Source organism: Microcaecilia unicolor, chromosome 1 (genome assembly GCF_901765095.1).
Source record: "Microcaecilia unicolor chromosome 1, aMicUni1.1, whole genome shotgun sequence".
Lineage (NCBI taxonomy): Eukaryota > Metazoa > Chordata > Amphibia > Gymnophiona > Siphonopidae > Microcaecilia > Microcaecilia unicolor.
The window spans coordinates 420900521-420927485 of NC_044031.1; the positions used below are offsets into that span (position 1 = coordinate 420900521).

The window sequence follows — 26965 nt, forward strand, 5'->3', positions numbered from 1 at the left end:
CATCATTGCACTGTAGTTACAAGGAATGAACTTGTCCACACATATTTCATGTGCATAAGTATGCATATTGTATTCCACATACCCAAAAGTACATATCTTCCTCTGCCATGTGTTAGTATGCAAATGTGTTCAATGTGCCTCCAGTAACATTGCCATTTCTCTGCCATGTATGTAGAAGCAGTCTCTTACAGCTCCCAACCTCATTCTCTTCCTCTTGCCATAGTTGTGCTTTGAAGGAACTTAGATGTAAGCAACTGCTGAGCCACAGACCCTCTTAAGAGTCAGTGGCCACCTCAGGATGGGCATGTCCAGTTTATCCCACCCCCTGAGGCCCACATAGCTTTCCCAAAGAAGTTAGGAAAGACCAGGAATTGGGAGCCAACAGAGGTGTCAGACCCAGGGATGGGGGCGAGATTAAGTGACGAGGGGAGGAGAAGCTGACATGCAGAGGTTGTTGAGGATGGCATTGCTGGTGGTGCTAGACGTTAACTGTTTACGGCAGCAAGGAGGCTAGGGTGTGGTTGAGGGTCTGGAGGTCTGACCTGATGCCAGCAGACACCTTGGCTATGCAGTCCCAAAGCCTTTGGAGTTCAGTACAGAGGACTGTGACCTCCCTGAGTAGAATATTTTGTTGCTTGAAGTCATTGGCCAGCCCAAGTAATGAGTTTTCCTCCTGTCCAGGGCTGCTGATCTCCTGCTCAGCTGCTATGTAGTGTTTTCCACTATCTTCTATCTTATCAGGAAGATTGCTTTCTCCAGCCTTTTCTTCAAAACCCTACTTGTCTTCCATCTCTTTATCGTGGGACCCTTCATCTGCATCCTTTGTCTTGTGGGCCTCCTGGCAAAGGTTCAGTATTGTATACATATTTGAACCAGTTATAATGTGTATTTAGGAAGTGGGGTAGTGACACATGCTACAGGGTTGTCACTGTTGTGCTGCTGATATATCTTAAACCTTTCTAATTTGTATTTAAGATGTAGGCTGCAGGATAGAAAGCATCATTATAACTGGTTAACAATATAGAGTACATCTGGTACCATGGAGTGGAGGAGTGGCCTAGTGGTTAGAGTGGTGGACTTTGGTCCTGGGGAACTGGGTTCAATTCCCACTGCAGGCATAGGTGGCTCTTTGTGACTCTGGGCAAGTCACTTAACCCTTCATTGCCCCAGGTACAAATAAAGTACCTAAGCCGCATTGAGCCTGCCATGAGTGGGAATGTGCGGGGTACAAATTAAAAAAAAATAAAAAATAAATGTTGTAATGTGTATATAGAATGTGGGCTTAGTAAATGAATGGCATGTTTGAAAGAGCTTTGCATGAAAGGAGGGAGGAATCCGGACCTCTGTACAAGTATTATGCTGCTGCACTTATCTTCCACTTCCACAAAGAGGCAGGTGGGCAACATAGAACCTCCTGTTTTCTGTGTCACATCACATGAAGGGTATGAACAAAGGTTCTAATGGAACACATGGAAGAAATCAGAACAAAAACCTCCTAGGGACTCCAGCCAAACAGAACAGTGATGAGTTAGGTCATTTTAAAGCTGAGATGAAGCTGAAGTTTTTAGAAATCTTTGGTGAACAGACATACGTCTCTACAACAACAGACTTCTGGTCATCCCATGAAAAATGTTACATTGGGGTGACTGTCCATTGAATTGATAGTCTTTAGAGAGGAAGTCTAGCTTTATACTGAATGGTTACCACACATTTGCATCAGTTTTCGAAGATATTCAGAGTTTGCCATCAGAAGAAAAATTATTAGAACAACAGCAGACAATGGTTCCACCTTTGTGAAAGCCTTCTCTGTAATTGGACAGCCTGACGTTGATAACAGAGATGAAGGTGAAGATGCAAGTGATGAATTAGCACTGCTTCTAACGCAGATGATCATGACAATAATGATGATAAAGTATCCTTTGCTATATGGAAGTCAAGTGTTTCAGAGATTCCCTTAATTAAAACCTGCAGAGCCATTCGGAAGACATTGGCAATACTACAACCTGGCTTGATATGAAGGAACTTTTTATCAGACAGAAACATCTATTTTCTGCTAGAGCAGTTGTTGAAAACGTTTTCAGCTGTGCTGGATTAATGACTCACAAGCGCACTCGCTTGAGTGAAAATCATTTTCAAAAATTTTGTTTTACTAAAAGCAAAGTGGATTGAATTGTACAGGAATAAAGTTGTTGCAATAAAAATGTTAGTTAGTTGCATTCATTGCAGTTGTGGTACTTTTACTTTTTACTCAAAAAGTGTTATATTAGACAATATTTTTTTTTACTTTAACTTAAGTAAATGTTTTAATGTGTTCCTCACTACTTTTATTTTTACTTTTACTTAAGTACTTTTATCAACACTGAATTTGACTACTGTCTTTACAATGGATCTTCCTCTTGGCTCTCTTAAGAAGCTCTAACTCATCCAATCTACCGTTGTCAATTCTTGAAGTTCTGATCATATCATGTTCTGCGAACATTGGTTTCCAGTCTCTACTAAACTAAAATACAAAATTCTGGTACTTGTATTTAAGGGTCAAACATCTCTTGTACCTTCAGAAAATGGAAGAAGGAACTGACTGAAAATAATAAGAAACAGCACAAGGAATGGCAAGTCAAATGCAAAGCTCTGATAAGGAAGGTAAAGAGAGATTTTGAAAAAAAGATTGCTTTGGAGGCAAAAGCGCATAGTAAATGGTATTCAAAGCTGATGACTCAGAGAAACTAAATGAAATCTCTATAAACCTGGAGGATGTAATGCGCCATTTGACAAATTAAAGAGTAGCAAATCTTCTAGACCGGATGGTATTCATCCCAGAGTACTGGTAGAATCGAAAAATTAACTTGCAGAACTATTGTTAGTAATATGCAATTTATCTTTAAAATTGAGCATGGTACCGGAAGATTGCAGGGTAGCCAATGTAATGGCGATGTTTAAAAAATGTTCAAAGGTGATCCGAGAAATTATAGACCGGTGAGTCTGACGTTGGTTCCGGGTAAAATGGTTGAGACTATTATAAAGAATAAAATTACTGAGTGTATTCAAAAGCATGGATTAATGAGACAAAACCAACATGGATTCTTTGAAGGGAAATCTTGCCTCACCAATCTATTACATTTCTTTGAAGGGGTGAACAAATATGTGGATAAAAGTGAGCCAGTTGATATTGTGTATCTGGATTTTCAAAAGGCGTTTAACAAAGTACCTCATGAAAGACTCCAGAGGAAATAAAGTCATGGGATAGGAGGTAGTGTCCTATTGTGGATTAAAAACTGGTTAAAAGATAGAAAACAGAGAATAGAGTTAAATGGTCAGTATTCTCAATGGAGGTAGGGTTCCTCAGGGGTCTGTGCTGGGACCGCTGTTTTTTTTAACATATTTATAAATTATCTAGAGATGGGAATAACTAGTGAGGTAATTAAATTTGCTGATGGGAGTAACTAGTGAGATAATTAAATTTGCTGAAGACAGAAAATTATTCAAAGTTGTTAAATCGCAAGAGGATTGTGAAAAATTACAAGAGGACCTTATGAGACTGGGAGACTGGGCATCTAAATGGCAGATGACGTTTAATGTGAGCAAGTGCAAAGTGATGCATGTGGGAAAAAGGAACCTGAATTATAGTTATTTAATGCAAGGTTCCACATTAGGAGTCACCGACAGCGAAAAGAATTTAGGCATCATCGTTGATGATACGTTGAAACCCTCTGCCCAGTGTGCGGCGGCGGCTAAGAAAGCAAATAGAATGTTAGGTATTATTAGGAAAGGAATGGAAAACAAAAATTAGGATGATTTAGTGCCTTTGTATCGCTCCATAGTGCGACCACACCTCGAATATTGTGTTCAATTCTGGTCGCCACATCTCAAGATAGATATAGTAGAATTAGAAAAGGTACAGAGAAGGGCAACGAAAATGATAAAGGGGATGGGACGACTTCCGTATGAGGAAAGGCTAAAACGGCTAGGGCTCTTCGTCTTGGAGAAAATATGGCTGAGAGGAGATATGATTGAGGTCTATAAAATAATGAGTGGAGTGGAACGGGTAGTCTTGAATCGCTTGTTTACTCTGCTAGGGGGCACGCAATGAGTGGCCTAGTGGTTAGGGTGGTGGACTTTGGTCCTGGGGAACTGAGGAACTGAGTTCAATTCCCACTTCAGGCACAGGCAGCTCCTTGTGACTCTGGGCAAGTCATTTAACCCCTCCATTGCCCCATGTAAGCCGCATTGAGCCTGCCATGAGTGGGAAAGCGCGGGGTACAAATGTAACAAAAATACAAAGCTGGAAAGTAGTAAATTTAAAATGAATTGGAGAAAATGTTTCTTCACTCAACATGTAATTAACTCTGGAATTCGTTGCCAGATAATGTAGTAAAAGCGGTTAGCTTAACGGGTTTAAAAAAAGGTTTGGATGGCTTCCTAAAGGAAAAGTCAGTAGACCATTATTAAAATGGACTTGGGGAAAATTCACTGCTTATTTCTAGGATAAGCAGCATAAAATGTATTGTACTGTTCTGGGATCTTGCCAGGGACTTGTGACCTGGATTGGCACTGTTGGAAACAGGATGCTGGGATTTATGGTCCTTCGGTCTATCCTAGTATGGCAATACTTATGTATTTCTGATATTGACATTTAAGCTCGTAACTTATACTGTAAATTGCATGTTTATGTGTTGCATTTAAGCACCAACATTTAGACCTGACATGTCAGCATCTAAATGTTGGCGTATTGATGCTGACATGCTAGTATTCTATAACAGAAAGTGTGCACATACTTGCCATTATACCTTCTCATGTTTGGTGCCTAACCGTGGTGCCCAGTTATATAATTGCCCCATGTACTCTTCCTTTATCCAACCTTCTATCTAAAGCATTAAGAATGGCCACCATTAGGGTTTTGATGCTTTATCTGATATAGAACTCCAACTGGTATGGATCCTAACTTTCATATCTGTTAAAAAGTCAGCTAGAATGCCACAATTTCAATAACCTTACTCATAAATATAAAGTTTGAAATATGAGGTTAAAATTCTCTTGGTAGTCTAACTCGTGTATCGTCAGCTGTGATCTAATCACTGATATCTTTAATCCATTGGGTAGAACACCCTACTCCAGATGTGGGTTCACTTTAGCCATTAACCTATCCAAAATTACTCCAACTACCCTTTTTAACAGTCTCAATTGGCAGGTAACTAATGTACAATGGGTCTAGTGTATTCCACTGTCCACCGGATCACTTATACCATCTACACTGATGCCACCCAACATCTGTACCTTTTCCCACATCTATACTGTATTTTCTAACTTCTTATCCAGCTCCTTTATTCATAGGCCTGATTTTAGATTGAAAATAGTCTGCAAATTCGTGGCATAATATAGCTGAAGCATTCAATTGCAATGTATCCTTAATGACATGGAGAGTTAAACACAAATCGATTGTTTATTCTTTCAAAAAGTCCAAAGACTAGGGGACGTGCCATGAAGTTATATACATAGTAATACTTTTAAAACAAATTTGAGGAAATATTTTTTTCACTCAATGCATAGTTAAGCCCTGGAACTCATTGCTGGAGGATATGGTAAAAGCAGCTAATGAAACTGAATTTAAAATAAGTTTGGATAAATTCCTGGCGGTAAAGTCCATACAAGATTATTAACATAGACCTGGGAAAGCTATTGTTTATAGCTGGGGGTAGGTAGCATAGAATCTTGCTACTTTTGGGAATTCTGACAGATACCAGTGACCTGACTTTGCCACTGTTAGAAGCAGCATACTTGACTAGATGGATCTCTGTTCGAGTAGCGTAGCCAGACATAGTATTGTGGGTGGATCTGAGCCCAAACTGGGTGGGCATACAATCACCCGCTCCCCCGCATGCGCATTCTGCCACTGCCCGGCATACAATCCCTGCCCTGTACCACTGACCCATAAAAGAAGTACCTGAGCTGGCGGGATCCCCAAGCCCTGCCAGCTGAAGATGTCCTTCAGCAGACAAAACAAGTGATTTTCCCACCTCCTACAGCTGACAGCACTTTCCACCCATTGCCACCATGCTGGCCTCTCACCTTCTGCACATGCTCGATTTTCAGGCATGCGCAAAAAACAAGCATGCGCACGAGGTGGGGGTGAGGGGGTTGTTGCTGCTGCAACGAGTGGAAAGCGCCGCCAGCTGTAGCAGGTAGGAAAATGAGATTAGATGAGAGACTGGAGGTTACAGGAAGCAGATATACTATAGTACAGGTAATAAAGGAGCAAAGGAGAGCAGTCGGGTTAGGGGGACATGCGAAGGAATCCACATAAACTAGCTCTGGTCTATTAGACACCAGGTGAAGGAACACAGCTCAGCAGGGCAAGAAAGGAATGGGAATAGAGGAAGTGAGCAATATCACCGATCCTATTCAACTTAATGATGACCCCACTTGCCAAGTCCTTATCCAACCATGGCCTTAACCCTTTCATATATGCAGATGATGTCACAATATACATTCCTTAACCAAGCTGACAGAAATCACCAACGAAATCAAGCTCGGCCTGAACATCATGGATTCATGGGCAAATGCATTTCAACTAAAACTCAATAAAGAAAAAACTCATTGTCTCATCCTCTCATCCCAACACAGCGCGGACATCCCCACAAGTATCAACACCCCAGGTCACACCCTTCCTATCTCAGACAGCTTGAAAATCCTCGGCGTTACAATGGACGTAACTTAACACTAGAGAGCCAAGTGGCATCCACAACAAGGAAAATGTTCCACTCAATGTGGAAACTCAAACGCGTGAAGCAATTCTTTCCGAGGAAAACATTTTGCAACCTGATACAATCAATGGTACTAAGCCACTTACATTACTGCAATGGAATATATGCGGGATGTAAAGAACAAACCTTAAAGAAAGTTCAGACCGCTCAAAACACGGCAGCTAGGCTTATATTTGGTAAAATGCGATTTGAAAGTGTAAAACCCTTCCACGAAAAACAACACTGGCTCCCAATCAAAAAACGCATCGCCTTCAAAATCTGCACCCTGGTTCACAAAATCATCTACAGAGAAGCCCCGAGTTACATGACAGCCTTGATCGACTTACAAATTAGAAATACATCTGAATCAACACGATCTTATCAAAATCTGCACTATCCAAGCTGCAAAGGACTTAAATACAAAACAACTTATGCATCTAGTTTTTCATACATAAGCACACAACTGTGGAACGCATTACCAAAAGCCTTGAAAATGACATACGACCACCTAAACTTCCCGAAATCACTAAACAACCAACCTGTTTAAAAAGGCATACTCTACCGATCCAACTTAAATGCCTAATCTCTGCAACACAACCAAACTAAAGCACATAATGGACATATCACAACTCTTCCATTCTCCGATTCCTTAATGTGGCTGTGCCACATGAACTTGATCTTACCATAACATCACCCTGTATTTGTTCACACCGGAGCCTGCAAAGGCCTCTCCAGTACTATGTAAACTACATTAACCCTACAAATAGGTGGGAAAATGTGGGATACAAATGTAACAAATAAAATAAAGGTTAACAGATAAAATAAAAATATATATATTAAATAAGGTGATATCCTTTTATTGAACTAAGGAGACAAGAATTCCTAAAACACATGCTTATGCCTTTCAAGAAGACAAGTGCAGATAATTGACAGCCAGAAGCCAAACAAGGCATTATGGAGGCAGGTGCCTGACCAAGCTTGCACGTTTCCCATCACTTAACAAGAAATCAACTACATTCTGGAAATGATTTTAGAAAAACAATAGCATCTGAAATCAGATTGCTCCGAGAGCAATAAAATATTGATGGCTTTGAAAATTGTTACATTTTTAAATGATCAGATGCTTCACAACTGATAATAAAGAATTTAACAATGACCTGGGCTTTTAATTCACTATTAAACATAAAATTCTTCTGCCTGTCATCTGATTTCTATAACACTTCAGGCCCTGCTCCGCTTCCCATTTCCATTCAAACTATTATTACCAATCTCTTGCAAATGCTCTTTTTTATCCTCCTGCTGATTCCACAAAGTGCATGAGTTATAGGCCTATTTCCAAAAAATCATTGAAAAATCTATAACTCCTCAAATTATCATTTTATTTTATTTTTATTGCATTATTAAATTATTATGTCAAGCATCCACTTATGTGTAAAAATGAGCAAAACAACAAATAATGAAATAAACCAATTCTCACTTACTTCTTTACAGTCCACAAATTGATAGTGCCCAAGAAGTGAAAAGGCCCTGAAGTGTAGACCGTAAAAGAAAGAAAAAGCATTTATTTAGGAGATACTACATACCAACCAACCTTATATTCCTGCACACTATAACTTTGAGGATCTCTTCACCTGGTATTAACCAACCTATCTGTACTGTTACTATCCAAAAAAGCATGTAATTGGGTGGGCTGAAAAAATATGTAATGCCTTGGTATTGATAATTATCATCTCCTTTTTGACAGGGATGTTTGGGTTGGATTTTTCTAAGGTGGGAAACAGGAAGGATCATATTGCAGAAAATGTGTTGCCCTCTGGTGGATTATTTGTGGGCTGTTATGGTAAACAGAATAGCTGTTCAGCTTTAAAAGAAGGGAAATGGAAATCTTGCATGTTAAGGGAGCATAATCTGTTTCACATTTTCCTTTTTATAATAAACAACTCCCTTCTTGATGCGCTTTGTAATGTCTTTTGAAAACTCGGACAAGTGCAGAAGTTGCAGCCTCTTTCAGATTTATCTTTTTAAAACAGTAACTTATGTCATTGCTAGATTGTTGTAGCTGTCTCTTTGGATGGGGATGGGGAGCTGTCAGACAATTTGTCCTTACTAGCTACAAGTAATTCAAAATATGGTATCGTGGGACCTTTACTTTATAATCTTCATTGGCTACCTGTTGAATTGGAGAAGTGCCAGGCTGAGAATCAGGGAAGTTAGGATAAAATCCCAGTGTTGCTCACTTAACCCTCTATCACTTCAGGTACCTTCTTAAATTGTAAGCCCTGTGAGGAAAATACCTACTGTACCTGAATGTAAGTCATAAGTATTGCCACACTGGGACAGAGCAAAGGTCCATCTAGCCCAGCATCATGTTTCCAACAGTGACCAATCCATGTCACAAATACTGGACAAGATCCCGAAAAGCTCAATACATTTTATGCTGCTTATCCCAGAAATAGCACTGGATTTTCCACAAGTCAATTTAATAATGGTCTATGGACTTTTCCTTTAAGAACCGGCCAGACCTAACTGCCTTTACCACATTCTCTGGCAATGAATTCCAGAGTTTAATTACACGTTGAGTGAAGAAATATTTTCTCCGATTCGTTTTAAATGTACTACTTTGTAGCTTCATCGCATGCCCCCTAGTCCTAGTATTTTTGGAAAGAGTAAACAAATGATTCACATCTACCCGTTCCACTCCACTAATTATTTTATAGATCTCTATCATATCTCCCCTCATCCGTCTTTTCTCCAAGCTGAAGAGCCCTAGATGCTTTAGCCTTTCCTCATAGGGAAGTCATTCCATTCCCCTTTATTATTTTTGTCGCCCTTCTCTGTACCTTTTCTAATTCCACTATATCTTTTTTGAGATTCGGTGATCAGAATCGAACACAATATTCGCGGTGCGGTCACACCATGGACCGATACAAAGGCATTATAATGTCCTCACTTTTGTTTTCCATCCCTTTCCTAATAATACCTAACATTCTATTTGCTTTCTTAGCCACTGCCGCACATTGAGCAGAGGGTTTCAACGACAACGAGATCCCTTTCTTGGTCGGTGACTCCTAACGTGGAGCCTTGCATGATGTAGCTATAATTCGGGTTCCTCTTTCCCACATGCATCACTTTGCACTTGCTCACATTAAACGTCATCTGCCATTTAGATGCCCAGTCTCCCAGTCTAGTAAAGTCCTCTTGTAATTTTTCACAATTCTCCTGCGATTTAACAACTTTGAATAACTTTGTGTTGTCAGCAAATTTAATTACATCACTAGTTACTCGTATCTCTAGCTCTTTTATAAATATGTTATCAATAGAAAGTATCTGGAGTTCTGTAAAGGAAATAACTGGGAAAGAGAGAAGTTTTTGATCTCTCTCTGCTCCTGTTCCCTCTCAGTTCTTATTAGGTATAAAGCAGAGCTCCCTAGGGCTCTCTCTCGCTCTGTCTTTCTCTGTGCAGCAGAGCACAGAGCTCAACTTGGGGTCTACTGCCCCCCCCCCCCCTCTCTCTCTGTCTCGGGCACTTCTCTGTGTCCAGGGCACTAGGTCTCCCTCTTTCTTTCTCCCTGCAGCAGAAGGCACGGGACTCTACTGGGCTGTCTTTGTTTCTTCTTCTTCTTCTTTCTCTGCACACCTCCATCTTTAGCCACCAGAGCACCTGGCTCTGCTCCCCCCCTTCTCAGACAGCCCTAGTCCAAGGTTTCTTTCTTCCTCTGAACAAACACCCTATCCTTTCTTTCTCCCTCCCTCTAAACACACACCCCAAGACAGCTTGTACCCTTTTTCCTGTACTAAGTGCTGTGAGCCAATACATATATGCAAATGTAATATACTTTAAATATCCAAATCCGTGTGGATTGCATATTCTTTGGGAACCCACTGCCTCTGTGAAGTGGACCCCGGGACCAACCCTAGACAACGATAGCTGACATCTACTTATAAATATGTTAAAAAGCAGCGGTCCCAGCACAGACTCCTGGGGAACCCCAGTTGCTACCCTTCTCCATTGAGAATACTGACCACAATAGAAAAGTACATCCTATCCCATGACTCTCCAATATCCTCTGGAGTCTTTCATGAGGTACTTTTGTCAAACACCTTCTAAAAAAGATTTTAAGGAGAAATTACATATTACTAACAATAGTTCCGCAAGTTCATTTTTCAGTTCTATCAGTACTCTGGGACAAATACCATCCGGTCCAGGAGATTTGCTACTCTTCAATTTGTAGAACTGCCCCATTACACCCTCCAGGTTTATAGATATTTCATTCAGTTTCTCCGACTCGTCAGCTTTGAATACCATTTCTGGTACCAGTATCTCTCCCAAGTCTTTCTCGGTGAAGACCGAAGCAAAGAATTCATTTAATTTCTCCGCTATGGCTTTGTCTTCCCTGATCGCCCCTTTTACCCCCTCGGTCATCTTTTGCCAGCTTCCTGCTTTTAATATACCTAAAAAAAATTTTTACTATCTGTTTTTGCCTCCAACACAATCCTTTTTTCAAAGTCCCTCTTTTTTTTTTTTTCTCCAAATATTTTATTAATTTCCAAGAATACAAATAACAGGAAAACAATGATGGAAAAACATAGGAAGCAAGAAACACACAACAGGTGGGAAAGGAAAAAAAAAAGAGAAAGGAAAGAAGAGAAAAAAGGAGGGGAAAGCATCCAGGTGTTTAACAAATAAGTCCTTTGTACTGGTTTAAGGTGTGGCCTGAATAGTTTGGAGGTAATTGTCCAAAATAGACCAAATTTTTTTCTTAGATACTATCATGGCGAGCTCAAACTTCTGATGCTGCAGGACTGTATTCCACCAGAAATGAATATTCAGCAACTGTGCGTTTTTCCAGTTTTGCAAAATATGCCGTTGAGCAATAGTGAGGAGAATGTCCAATAGTTTTGATTGCGGGGAGGTCAAATCAAAAGTTGCATGAACGGACTTAAAAATTACAATTGAATAAGTCAGGTCATCAGTTATGGGCAAAAGTTTTTGTATAATATTCCAAAGTCCCTCTTTGCCTTCCTTATCAGCGCTTTGCATTTGACTTGACATTCCTTATGCTGTTTCTTATTATTTTCAGTCGGTTCCTTCTTCCATTTTCTGAAGGATTTTCTTTTAGCTCTAATAGCTTCCTTCACCTCACTTTTTAACCATGCCGGTTGTCGTTTGGTCTTCCATCCTCCTTTTTTAATAATTGGAATATATTTGGCCTAGGCTTCCAGGATGGTGTTTTTGAACATCATCCACGCCTAATGTAAATTTTTGACCCTTACAGCCGCTAATCTAAGTTTTTTTTCACCATTCTTCTCATTTTATCATAGTTTCCTTTTTAAAAGTTAAACACTAACATATTGGATTTCCTGTGTATACTTACTTCAAAGTAATATTAAATCTGATCATATTATGATCACCGTTATCAAGTTGCCCCAGCACCATTACCTCCTGCACCAGATCATGTGCTCCACTAAGGACTAGGTCTAGAATTTTTCTTCGTTCTTCGGCTTCCATACCAGCTGCTCCATAAAGCAGTCCTTGATTTCATCAAGGAGTTTTACCTCCTTAGCATGCCCCGATGTTACGTTTACCTAGGCAATATCGGGATAATTGAAATCACCATTATTATTGTTTTGCGCAGTTTGCTTTCCTAATTTCCTTTAACATTTCTACATCTGTCTGTTCATCCTGGCCAGGCAGACGGTAGTACACTCCTATCACTATCCTTTTCCCCTTTACACATGGAATTTCAATCCATAGGGATTCCAAGATGTGTTTTGTTTCCTGCAGAGTTTTCAATCTATTTGATTCAAGGCTCTCCTTAACATACAGTGCTACCCCTCCACTAATTCGATCTACCCTATCACTACAATATAATTTGTACTCCGGCTTGACAGTGTCCCACTGGTTATCCTCCTTCCACCAGGTCTCAGTGATGCCTATTATATCTAAAAATTTCATTTAGTGTAATATATTCTAACTCTCCCATCTTATTTCTTAGGCTTCTGCCATTCACATATAGACTTTTCAAATTATGTTTGTTGTTCCTATTTACATCATGCTCAGTTCTTGACAGTTTTGTCTGATTTTTATTTAAGGACACCTGATCTACTATGGTCTGTTTTGCAACCTCACTATCGGGATATCCTATCTTGCCTGTTTCGGTGATATCTTTGAAAGATACCTTATCCCGAACCATGCGCATTTGAGCAACTGTGAGCCTTCCCCCAGTTGTTTCTAGTTTAAAGTTGCTCTATCTCCTCTTTAAATGCCGACGCCAGGAGCCTGGTCCCACCCTGGTTAAGGTGGAGCCCATCCTTTCGGAATAGGCTCCCCTTCCCCAGAATGTTGCCCAGTTCCTAACAAATCTAAAACCCTCCTCCCTGCACTGTCTCATCCACACATTGAGACTCTGGAGCTCTGCCTATCTCTTGGGCCCTGCGCGTGGAACCGGTAGCACTTCAGAAAATGCTACCCTAGAGGTTCTGGATTTGAGCTTTCTACCTAAGAGTCTAAATTTGGTTTCCAGAACCTGTCTCCCACATTTTCCTGTGTTATTGGTACCCATATGTACCAAGACAGCTGGATCCTCCACAGCACTGTCTAAAATCTTATCTAGGTGCCATGTGAGGTCTGCCACCTTCGCACCAGGCAGGCAAGTGACCCAAATGATCCTCACATCTAGTAACCACCCAGCTATCTACATGCCTAATAACTGAATCTCCAACTACAACAGCTGTCCTAACCCTTCCCTCCTGGGCAGCACTTGGAGACATATCCTCGGTTCGAGAGGATAGTACATCCCCTGGTGGGCAGGTCCTGGCTACAGGAGTACTTTCTACTTCATGATTGTTTATCAGGTACCTCTTTTTGGGGAAATTATTGATACTGTCTGATGTTTCTGGGTAGTTCTAAGTTTGGTTTAGTTCTAGACTAGGGTAGTAGTAAATAGATTAGTAGGGACTTTGTTTTAGATGGTATGAGATTGGGGGCTAGATTTTGGGAGTTGTACAGTTGATGGTACAGGCATTGGAATTTGATTTGTGGAGGATATGGAAGGGTTTGGGGGTTGGGGCTCTGAGTTCATGGTTTTTGAAGGTTAGGTGTACTGTTTTTATTAAAGGGATTAATATGAAAAGCTTTGAAGAACTGCAAATGCTAGTGGTTGATAGGGACATTTTTCCTGTTGAAGACTGCACTATTTATTTTTTATTTATGGAATATTGCATAACACCTTATTAGATCTATCAAAGCAGGTTACAATCAAATAAAAACATAGCCCAATAAAATAACAGAGACCAGACACAAGAATTTACCTAAACATACACAGAGACATTACAACCAGTGGTGTGCTGGAGCCATCTCTCACCAGCTCACAAGATCCGTTTGTTAATTTTTTATGAATTTTGGGAGCCAGTTGTTAAAGTAAGCTGCTTCAACAACCAGCTCCCAAAATTTGGGCTCGGGTGACTTGGCTTCCCTCCTTGCGGCAGTGGTGTCCTCCTCCCTTGTGGCTCCGGCATCTTCTGCTGCCGCCCCTCTTGCAGTACCGCTCTGATCTCTCTCTCTCTGTCCTCCCCACACCCACACCTCTTTGTCTCTTCTTCTGCAGCAATATATTTTTTTAACCGGCGCTGGCACATCAGCAAGAGCAGGCTGCTTCAAACAATCCCGGGGGCCTTCCTTTAGCCCTCGGGGACGAGACATGCTGAAAGAAGGTCCCTGGGATTGGCTGAAGCAGCCTGCTCTTGCTGACATGCCAGCGCTGCTTTAAAAAGTTAATTGTGGAAGAAGAGGCAAGGAGGTGCAGGGGATGGGGGGTGGACAAAGATGGAGAGAGCAGAGAGGTGCTGGTTCAGGTAGGGCAATGAGGCAGGCAGATGTTGCTCCCCCCCCCCCCCCCCAACAATGTACTAAGGGACCACAGATAGCCAGTCAGGTACTGCATGGGGGAGAGGGAGAGGCAGTGAGGGACAGATGTGCTGCTGTTGCTGCTGCTGCTGCTGCTGCTGCATCAAGATGAGAGGGAGGGAGGGTGCTGCATGATGGGGGTCAAGGAAGGAGTTAGGTGCTGCATTGGGGAAATGGGCAACAACACGAGGGAGACAGGTACTGCATAGGGGGCAAGAACGGAAAGAGGTGCTATATCAGGAGGGATAGGGAGGGACAGAGGTGCTGCATCGGGTGGGGACAAGGAGAGACAGAGGGTGCTGCATCAGGAAGGGTAGGGAGGGAGAGTGGTACTGCATTGGGGGAGCAATGAGGAAGAGATTCATTGAGGGGAATGAGGAAGGGAGAAGGCAAGGAGAGGAAAAGAGGTGCTGGACTTGGGAGAGAAGATGGATGGTGGACATGAAGAGAAAGGAAGTGCTAAATGTAGAAGGAGACTTTGGCAAAACGGTTAAGAGAAGAAAGAGGAAAGCAGAAACCAGAGACTAGGACCAACACAATAAGAAAAATAAAATGACCAGACAACAAAGGTAGAAAAAAGAATTTTATTTTCTATTTTTGGAATATGCGTCTGCCAGAACTAGGGCTCATGAGAAAAACCTCACTCATTGGCTTTCAATCTCCAGCATAGTGGTGGTAAATCTCCAGCTTTACCGAGCCCCACCAGCTAAATTAAATGGACTGTCACTGCTCTTCGCTGCTTGTTTCTGGCTCTGAGCAGCATGCCAGGACTTCTCATACAAATATGTGCAAGAATTCCTGGCATGCTGCTCAGAGCCAGAAACAAGCAGCGGACAGTGGAAGTAGTCCATTTATTTGATTGATGGGGCTCAGCATCCCTATCAGCAAAGGTGTGCCTAGTGTGACTGCATGAGGGGTGAGAAAGGAATGTATTGCCCCCCCCCCCCTCCAAATTGCAGGGATGGCTACACCTGGAGACAGAGCCTGTTAAAAATTTCTCAGCACATCACTGCTTACAACCGAAAGGCATCAACAAGGAGGTTCTGGAACTCTTACCGTTTTTTCATGTTCACTGCCTTTGGTTCACTGCTGTTTAATTTATGATTCTCTTATACTTTCTGGCAAATGTCATCTTAAGTTCATTCTGTTTTTCAGACCTGATGAAGGAAGTATAGCTCTTGAAAGCTGTTCAAGAAATGTATTAAGATAATTCAATAAAAATATGTCGTCGTCTAATAGGTATTTTTTTGGGGGGGAGGTTGTTGATTTTTATTTTCAATCATGTTTTTATTAATACCTCAATACAGTTAGCTTCCTTCAAGGTGATCCTGTGGCTTCCAGGAATCCTTTAAATAATCCCAGAGCTAACAAATGCTTAAAATTTGAAAGTATTTTTCAAAAATGTGAAAACTGATGCATTTTCATTTTTCTATCAAGTTGTCAACTTTCTAGGATGATCACTGAGCAAAAATAATGAGGCCCCAAGCCACACTAGTGGTTCCTATGTGGCAGTGACGGCAGAGCCCATTCCAAGTGAATGTGCTTTGTTGGCATTGTCGCTAGCGCAGCTTAATAAAAGAGGCTATAAGCTCCTTTATGAAACCATTTTGAAAACTATTTTTACAGCTAGGGTTTTCTTAGTTCTTGTTGTGATGCTATGAACGGAAAGGGTAGTTATGAATAAAATTGTAAATATAAAAGCAGATAGTAAGGAAGCAATATGAAAACTATTTATTCCTACCCATTTAATACATTGTTATAGTAAATATTAATTTCTGAATTTTTCTAGGTAACAGAAATATCTCATTTAACTAAGAACAGCCGAACAGATAAAGAGAGCCGAGTACACCAGTGTTTTGAGTGTAATCATTGCTTTTCTTCAGCAACCATGCTGACAGACCATTGCAGGGATGTTCATGGCAAAGAAAGGATTCACGTCTGCCATGTCTGCAATAAAGCTTTCAAACGGGCAACACATCTCAAGGTAATGACCAACATATCTCCTCTCATAACTTTCAGAGGGTAGCCATGCTGAAGCAGCAAAAATGACAGAGGCAGGTTGCACCTTATAAACTAGCCACTTCATTGAGGCATGAGCTTTCCAGGACAAGGGTTCACTTTGTGAGATTTATGAAGTGTAGTTTTGGAGGTGGAGAAATAACGCATGAAGATGGTGAGATTCAGAATATGTATTTTATGTATTTGTTTCTCTGTTTTGTATTGTTGCATTTTATTATGTATGATTATTTCTGTAACCCACCAAGAATCGCAAGATATAGTAGGCTGCAAATATTTTTAATTAATTAATTAAGAATATAGAGAAAGCTTTAAAGACTTTACAAGGCTGGATGTAGATGTCAGTTTCAGAGGTAATTTATGGTTACTATCTGATGTTTTTACTGTTTTATTGTGCTACCAATAATCCTGCTCTCCTGGCAACTCGTGTGGCCACAAAAAATCCTTCAGTAGTAAGCTAGTTTGAGAACATCTGGGAAGGGCTTGGATTGTACAAACTCTAGTCTTGAATAATCATAGCATACAATTGTTTTTCATATCATAAAAACTGAAATGTATTCCAGATCATGTTAGAAAAAGTATAGTATATTCAAAATATTCCACATAATCATTTTGTACATTGCTAATGAGCAAAAATCATTAAGAAGGCAATAATGAGCTACTTCATAGAGCTTGTAATCTTGCACATGCTGGTCTGTATGTTCATTTTCAAGGGAGATTTCTCCTAAATGCTGTTGTAGTGATATTAGGGAAATGGATAAATTTTAAATATATATGCATATGACAAGAGGGCCTTCAAATATGGACATATTGAAGCTGGTGCAAGGTATGTGCCAGAAATTACACAGGGAGATTTCATTGTGGGCTGTCCGTGCACACGTTTTTACCTTCATAAGGGACAGACAATAATCAAAACATGATTTTACCTGAGTTCAAATTGGTTTACCCACATTAGCTACTTTTATAATGGCCCCCTAAGCTATCAGTTGGTTGCTGTATAATTGTCATGGTGTTATAGTATAATACAGAAAATACAACATTGCTGTTATCATGATTCTGAGTCCATGCCCTGCTCTGAGGTTCCAGACATTTCTAGCAAGACTCCATGTAGTTGTATAGCCTTTCATTAATGCACATGATACTAGTGTGAAGAAAGCACAGTGACATTTATCATACAGGTAAATTTGTTTTTCATTGCCTTAAAATGTTTTGTTGTTTTCAGATCCTTTGTAAGAATAGATTATCTATCAATCCATCTATCTATTGATTTGTTTTAGGGTGTTTTTACCCTTCCCAATATAGTGGACCACCCACTAATACTTAGGAAGAAATAAACCACCCAAGGCTGCATCAGTTTGCTCTTTATTAGATACCTTGTCAAGTATTTGGACAATTAGCAGATCAGTGATATCTCACAGGGAGTACAGAATATAGCTACATGGAATTACCTCTATATCTGAGACTCCAAAGTATATACAAGCAATGAAATGCTTTTATTTTACTATTCTCCAAATATATGTACAAATCACATAATTATAGGAATACCATACCACAGCTACACACAGGTAGATATAAAAGACTCAAAGCTACTCATGAGAAAGCAATTGGATTACTTTCCAATTCAGATGCAATAGATTGGTTTCTCATGGGAGAGAGCAGCTTGGCTGGAAGGTACCAGCGGTGGCTGTCTCTCCATTGAAGTAGGAAGCACACTCATTTTTTATTTGCCCATTCAGGATACATGTAATATGACAGTAATTACACCTTATTGGATCTATGCTTATGTCATAGTTAACACTGATTGGCTACGGTAATGAGTTGGTCAGTATTTACTGGAAACGTCAACAATAGACTAGCTTTTACTGGAAGACTAAGTCATCTTCCTTAAAACACTTTCTGTGGCACCTGGTCATCTTCCTGTGGAATTGTCCAGTTCTGTGTTTCTGAACATCTGTTACCACCATATTGCCACATTCATGCAACTCTGCAAGTTAGACCCCCCACCCTTCCTTATTCTTGCAGATGTCTGCTTGCTTTGCAATGTCCCAATAGCTCATGAGCCCTTGAGCAACACTGGAGTTCAAGTCAGAGTCACAGGCCTATAAGTTTTTCTCTCATTTTAGCTCCTGAACCAAAGTCAGGCCTGGGACCAAATAATAATAATATTCACTATCTATATATTTATATTTACATAAGTATTGCTTTACTGGGACAGACCAAAGGTCCATCAAGCCCAGTATCCTGTTTCCAACAGTGGCCAATCCAGGTCACAAATACCTGGCAAGATCCCCCAAAAAGTACAAAACATTGTATGCTGCTTATCCCAGAAATATTTTCCCCAAGTCTAATGTAATAATGGTCTATGCACTTTTCCTTTAGGAAGCTGTCCAAACCTTTTTTAAACTCTGCTAAGCTAACCGCCTTTACCACATTTTCTGGCAACGAATTCCAGAGTTGAATTGCACGTTGAGTGAAGAAATATTTTCTCCGGTTCGTTTTAAATTTACTACTTTGTAGCTTCATCGCATGCCCCCAAGTCCTAGTCCTGGAAAGCTTAAACAGACGCTTCACGTCTACCCGTTCCACTCCACTCATCATTTTATAGGCCTCTATCATATTTTATTTTATTTTTGTTACATTTGTACCCCGCGCTTTCCCACTCATGGCAGGCTCAATGCGGCAAGCAATGGAGGGTTAAGTGACTTGCCCAGAGTCACAAGGAGCTGCCTGTGCCGGTAATCGAACTCAGTTCCTCAGGACCAAAGTCCACCACCCTAACCACTAGGCCACTACTCCCCTCAGTCGTCTTTTCTCCGAGCTGAAGAGCCCTAGCCGCTTTAGCCTTTCCTCATAGAGAAGTTGTTCCATCCCCTTTATCATTTTCGTCGCCTTTCTCTGCACCTTTTCTTTCTTTTTAAATTTTATTTATTACATTTTTTTACATTTATATCCACAAACATAAATGTATTGGAAATATCAGAAATACAATAAAACAATATAATACGTTATATCACAACGATATAATACTAGAAACTTCTTCTTCCTTTGTCCAACATAATCTGAGTCAAGAAACTAAGAAATATCTCTGCACCTTTTCTAATTGCACTATATCTTTTTTGAGATGCAGCGACCAGAATTGAACACAATATTCGAGGTGCGGTCGCACCATGGAGCGATACAAAGGCATTATAACATTCTCATTTTTGTTTTCCATACATTTCCTAATAATACCTAACATTCTATTTGCTTTCTTAGCCGCTGCAGCACACTGAGCAGAAGGTTTCAAAGTATCAACGATGACACCTAGATTCCTTTCTTGGTCGGTGACTCCTAACGTGGAACCTTGCATGACGTAGCTATAATTCAGGTTCCTTTTTCTCACATGCATCACTTTGCACTTGCTCACTTTAAACATCATCTGCCATTTAGATACCCAGTCTAGTAAGGTCCTTTTGTAAGTTTTCACAATCCTGCCGCAATTTAATGACTTTGAATAACTTTGTGTCGTCAGCAAATTTAATTACCTCACTAGTTACTCCTATCTCTAGGTCATTTATAAATATGTTAAAAATCAGAGGTCCCAGCACAGACCCCTGGGGAACCCCATTTACTACCCTTCTCCATTGAGAATACTGACCTTTTAATCCTACTCTCTGTTTTCTATCTTTTAACCAGTTTTTAATCCACAATAGGATGGTACTTCCTAGCCCATGACTCTCCAATTTCCTCTGGAATCTTTCATGAGGTACTTTTGTCAAACACCTTCTGAAAATCCAGATACACAATATCAACCGGCTCGCTTTTATCCATATGTTTGTTCACCCCTTCAAAGAAATGTAATAGATTGGTGAACGATTTCCCTTCACTATACCCATGTTGGCTTTGTCTCATTAATTCATGCTTTTGAATATGCTCTGTAATTTTGTTCTTTATAATAGTCTCTACCATTTTGCCCGGCACTGACGTTAGACTCACCGGTCTATAAATTCCTGGATCTCCTCTGGAACCTTTTTTAAAAATCGGCATTACATTGGCCAACCTCCAATCTTCCAGTACCACACTCGATTTTAAAGATAAATTACATATTACTAACAATAGTTTCGCAAGTTCGTTTTTCAGTTCTATCAGTACTCTGGGATGAATACCATCCAGTCCAGGAGATTTGCTACTCTTCAGTTTGTCAAACTGCCCCATTACATCCTCTAGGTCTATAGAGATTTCATTCAGTTTCCCACTAGTTATCCTCCTTCTACCAGGTATATATATATATATATATATATATATATATATATATAGATAGATAGATATAGATAGATAGATATTGCAAGTTAAAATAAAAGTACTAGATAAAGTTGCCACAAAAAAGGTAGTGCAGTGGCAGAATTGCAAGGGTCACCATAATGGATTTGGTTATCAATTTTAATCAAACTTTGACAAGTTTTTGAAACACTATCTAGGTACCTTGATAGATTTCCAAGCTATTTGTAAAGTGTGACTTCAGCTGAAGAGGTAAATGTTCCAGGGTTTTTATTTCTATTGTGTATTTATTTATTTTTGGTGACAGCCTGCTGAAACAATAGATTTGAATACTCTACCAATTCTTTCATAATCTTTGAAAGGCAAGAAAGTGAGCTGTATATGACCTGATTTTGTTGCCTACATGAGAGAACTTTTTAGATGAACACAGGCAGAGAACAAAATGGCCTACCTTGTGTCAAGATGACACGAAATTTGATTGCATTGCTTCAGACCATTATGATATAGTAGAAAATGTGGCTGATACAAACTAAATGTCTGTTAGCCAAGATGTGAAGGTGTATTTATTTTGAAACATATCTTCCCTCTCTATTTTCATTAGGAACATATACAGACACATCGAGCTGGTCCTTCTCTAAGTTCCCAGAAACCAAAAGTGTTTAAATGTATGGCATGTGAGAAGGCATTTGCCAAACCAAGTCAATTGGAGAGACATAGCCGCATTCATACAGGTAATAATTGTTGACTGATTTTGTGTGTCATATTAGCTGGAAAACAAGGAATGGGAGTAAATGAAAAGTGAATTTTTATCTTGATTTGTCCAATAGGCCAGAGTCTATAGACTGACTTATAGGCCACATCTGGCTTGCACGCACATTTTTACCAGCCCCTGAAGTCTCAGCAGAAAATCATCTGTGGCCCTAATGCATCTGACTTTTTTGTATATGCTTCCATCCAAGGCACCTAAACTGTATTCCTACTTCCCCCATCTCTGGTCTGAGGATTTTGTACTTGGCGCAAAAATTTTGTACTGACAAAAAGAATGTTCTTTTTAGCTATATTTTGAGAGTACATTTCCTACAGCTTTTCTTGGAGATACTCCTCCCCCTACCAAGTATTTCATGTACTAATAATGAGCCAAAATGAATGTATCGCTCACTATTTTAGGTGTCCCAGATTCACCTACCTGAAATCTCTCGGGACCCGCAGGCCCAGATATTCAGTTGTCAGACTGAGGTCAGAAAAATGAAAACGCATACAAGTAATATATGATGTTCTCTTGTACTAGGGATGAGAATTATTTTAAATTTAGTTCAATGTGCCACAACTACTGAACAGATAAAAAAATTTTCATTACATAAAAGAGACTGAGAAGCAGTGATCTAAATGAAAAGAAAACTAAAAGGACAATAATAAAAATTAAGGGCCTGATATTCAAAGTGGTTTAACCAGGCAGGAGAGTCTAAGGGGTCTTTTTACAAAGGCACACTGAGAAATGGCCTGCGGTAGTGTAGGTTCGGGTTTTGCAAGCATGCCGATCCATTTTCAGCACGCCTGTAAAAAGGCCTTTTTAAAATGTTTGCCAAAAATGGACGTGCGGCAAAATAAAGATTGGCACGCGTCCATTTTGGGTCTCAGACCTTACCGCCAGCCGTTGACCTAGTGGTAAAGTCTCACTCGGCACACATCCGATATGTGCGGACGAAAATAAAAATTATTTTTCGGACGAGCATATCAGACGTTGCCAAAAATGAAATTACCGCAAGAGCCACACGGTAGCCGGGCGGTAACTCCATTTTGGTGCACATTGGGTGCGCATAGACACGCAGCTTAGTAAAAGGGTCCCTAAATCACTTGTGCCTACCTATTCAGTTCTGCCCAAGATCTGCCCACAGATGACTCCACACTAACTGGATATTGCTCCTGAATATCAGCACCAACTGCCCCAGCAGGAAAAAGGCTGTCTTAACTTTATTTGCCAAGCTAACTGAGCACCAGACTATATATTGGCTGGTGCCTGCTTAACTTCTGGGTAGTGGCATGAGGGATTTCTGGCACCTCCTGCCTCCCCATCCACTCCCTGCCCTTAAGACTTCCTTCACAACCAGGGATATCAAAGGTGGGCCCAGGGGGTCTTCAAGGATTGGGGGGTCTGGTCACGGTCTGTACTTGGGATGGAGGAGGAAGTCAGAAGAGGTGAGGACATCTGCTTTCCCTTATGCAGGGCCCAGCCAATAGTCAGCCAGGGCCCACATAAATGTCTTATGTGAGTCCCAGCTGAATATCCTTCGTAACCCATATAAGATCCAGCGACCAGTACTTGCCAGCATGGCCCCAGATATTCAGTGCTGGTGCCTGGACATAGCCTGGTTTTGAGTATTTGGGGCATAATTCTGCCCCACAGTGGTCAGCGTTTAAAAACAACACTGACCACAGTCAGCTGAATATTGACCAGAATAGAGCAGGGGTGCAGGAGTGCACTACAAGTCCATCAAAGATGGATGCCTGCTAAGTGCACTCTTCCCGATGTCAGCAAGAATTATTTGTTTGTTCTTTGCTAAGGTCTTCTCGCTGTCTGCCAACTCACTGTAGTTATCAAACATCAGGGTCTGAAAATAACAAAAGGAGCTTTCATTTAGTCATCCACTCAGCAATGCTTTGGTCCAGGCATGAACCCCCAACATCAGAGAAGATGGTGCCAACAAGAAATTCGGTTACTCCAATGATGCCATCCTTGGTGAGCTGCATGGCCTCAGAGATATGTTGCAAGCTAATTACAGTCACCCTTCTCGCCCCCTGATTAATTTCATGCTGTTTCTTCCAGCCCCACCACCAGCACACCACCATACCCTGGAGGTATCATACCTAGCTCTAGAATTCACTGTATGAGGAGTCTGTATGAGCCAGTGGGGATCATTGCCCTTGACCCCTTATCTTAGGCTGGACCTCACTGATGTGTTTTCATGTGCCTTAACTCCTACAGCTGATTCTCTCCATCTGTATGTACCACCTCAGTGTTGGTGTTAACCTATCCCCCTCTCCAGTGATGTCTTCTAGGATTAACCTTTTGTGGGTAACGGGCTTGGTTCTTGTAGAGATGGGATGTGGTATTAAGCAGTATTAGGTTTTATTAAAGTGAGATTTTGGTTATTGTTTTGGTTAATAATTATTTGATTGCATGCACTGTGGTCATTTTTTTCCTCTCTAGTAAGAATAGGGTGAACTGGGTCTCAGTGCTAGCCTGATTAAACATGTATTGCTATTTTCAAATGTATGTATTTATTATGATTTTTATACCTCCTTTTTATACCCAATGCAGTGTATAGCAAGAATAAGTTGAATATTGGCAACAGATGATTACAGCAGTAGAAATATTCCAATGACATAGTATTTATTTTTATGAATATATTTTTGATGTATCATTACATTCTACTTATACATTGAATTGTTTTTGTTATTTATTAATTATTTGTATTTATTTATATATTGAATTATAGTGATGCACTATTTTGTTGTGCATTGCATTTTATGAGTATATAACATGCAGTGAGTACGGATTTATCCATAGAAGGACTTATATCAAACTGAAATTAGATTAAGTTGAAGTTTAGGATTTCTGTATGTCAAGACCTTTTTATGCACATAAGGGTTTTTATAAAATTACCCCAGGAGTGTTATTTGAATGACCCTAATAAAATTACCCCAGGAGTTACCATGTTAAATTATGCCTTTTAACAAAAAGTGTTTACTTGACCCAGGTGTCATTGCATTCAGGGGAGGAGTTTGGGCAGAGAGCAGGTAGAGTTGCAGATTAAGTGCATTTATGAAACATTGATATACATGCATACTTTACAAATTAACATTTTCACCTGCTTCTTAGCAGGCATGCATGTCGTGGCATCAGTCTAGTTGTGATATCTACCTCTCTATACCTTGTATTTTTAAAGACACATGAGCGCCTTTGTAAACTAAACTTAAGATGATTACCGGCATTGCCGCCATACATAGATGGCTTGCTATACAATTATCCTTCCTTGTCATCAAGCACATGAATCCAGAGACAAGTGGGTTATGTCCATCTACCAGCAGGTGGGGATAGAGGACAACACTGAGCTCTTATATAGGATGGTAAACAGCCTGATTAATTGGTATTTTCCTTTTTCTCAGTAGGTGGTTTGATAAATAGCCTGGTTAGTCGGTATTTTACTCTATCTCAGTAGGTGGCAGACAAGCTCTCAGCAGCTCCTGGTCTTCTGTGTGGTTGGCTTCTGTCCCAGTTCTCTGGTTCAGGGTATTAGGCCGAACTGGTGCGTAGCTGGGGGTATATCAAGTGGTTCCAGATCCGTCCCCCCTCCTGCCACCAGATCTCTCCTTCCTCACAAAAAAAAAAAAAAGATTGAGGGAATAGTGGCTTTTGCCTTTCCGCCCACAGTGTCCTGTGGTGAGTGGCTTTCCCTCAGAGGTGGTTGAGTGCAGTGAAACCCAGCAGTTTTCCTCACAGGGAGCAGTCCTGTAGTACATGGCAAGCACTTTGGGGCTGGGGTGAGTATGCCTTTAAATTTTATATTACTGTCAGGTTTAGCTGCGGTTTTGCTTTCATTTTTGTTTTCAGGCCAGCAGTCTTTCCTGGTGAGTTTTTTGTGCTTGTGGATGAGTTAGCTAGACGAGAGCAGTGGGGGGGACAATATTTTGGCAGTTTACCTCAGCAGTGAAGGCGGGTATGGGTATTTCCCTTGCAGACCTTGGTACGCTGCAGTCTGCTTCTCAGTCTTTAGCAGGGAGTGTTCCAGCAGCTATTTTAGACTCCCATGGGTCTTAATCTTCATCGGGCTCTGTTCCAACTTCAGCTCTAGCTTCGGGGTTCCAATTGCCAGCTGTTTCAATTCCTAACTCTGCTCATGGGCTTCCTTTTTCTCCCGACTTTGCTGCTTCTTCATCAGGCTTTTTTGCTGTAACACTCTCAGGATGCAGGGGTGTAGCTCAGGGGGCTGCTGCTGCTGCTCCTCCTGTCTGTGAAGAGGAGACATTTGGATTCTCCTGCTAATTTGTCTTCTCCCTCATCTCCTTCTCTGGTTCCGTTGGAAGGGGGGGAGTCTGCATCCTCCTTCCATTCCATGTTGCCTGAAGGGTTGGAGAAAGGAGAGCTGCCTATGGATGAAGCAGATGACCCTACAGCAGTCAGGATGTTTCACAAGGAGGAGTTGTCTTCCTTTATTACCAAGGCTTTGGAAGTGCTAAATATCTCTTCCCCTGGGACCCAGATGCCTGCGATCTCCAATCCTATGATGGTCAGTACCAAGAAGCCTCCTGGGATTTTCCTTGTTCATGAGGCTATACAGGAATTGATCTTGGCGCACTGGACTACCCTGGATTTCAGCTTGAGGGTAACCAAGGCCATAGCCCAACTCTATCCTGTTGCTCCTGAGGCTTTGAAAGTGATGAACATGTCTTCCCCTGGGACCCAGATGCCTGCAGTCTCCAATCCTATGATGGCCAGTACCAAGAAGCCTCCTCAGATTTTCCTTGTTCATGAGGCTATACAGGAATTTATCTTGACACAGTGAACTACCCTGGATTTCAGCTTGAGGGTAGCCAGGGCCATGACCTAACTCTATCCTATTGACCCTGAGAAGTTGCAGCTGTCCAAAGTGAATGTCTTGTTCGCCACATTGACTAAAAAGACCATCCTGCTGGTGGGGTGGGGGGGATTAGGCTGAAGGATGTTCAGGATCAGAAGTTGGAGTCCACCTTGAAGTTGTCCTTTGAGGTTTCCACTTTGGCTTTGCAGGCATCTGTCTGTGGTTCTTATGCTGCCAGGTCTTCTTTGTCCTGGATACCGAGGGTGGTGAATTCCCAGGCTATTTCAGACTCTCTGCCTTCTGGTACTTTTCCATCCATGGAAACAGACTTGGCCTATCTGGTCGATGCATTGTATGATTTAGTCCAGGCATCAGCCAAACAGATGGCATTGGTAGACACTGCCAGGCACTAGCCGAAAATCAGAAACGACCAAGTCTAGGGGCCACCATCTCTAAGGACAACCTAAATT

The 26965-nt window shown here is 40.9% G+C and overlaps 1 protein-coding gene across 1 annotated transcript in view; it reads left to right on the top strand.

Annotated features, from left to right (window-relative positions):
- The window catches only part of ZNF236 (zinc finger protein 236), a 502799-nt gene that overhangs the window by 461285 nt on the left and 14549 nt on the right, over positions 1–26965 (top strand). The window contains exons 30-31 of the mRNA XM_030211824.1: positions 16433–16627; positions 21518–21647. Of these exons, the coding sequence (XP_030067684.1) occupies positions 16433–16627; positions 21518–21647 (325 nt within the window). The remainder of the gene's footprint in view (positions 1–16432; positions 16628–21517; positions 21648–26965) is intronic.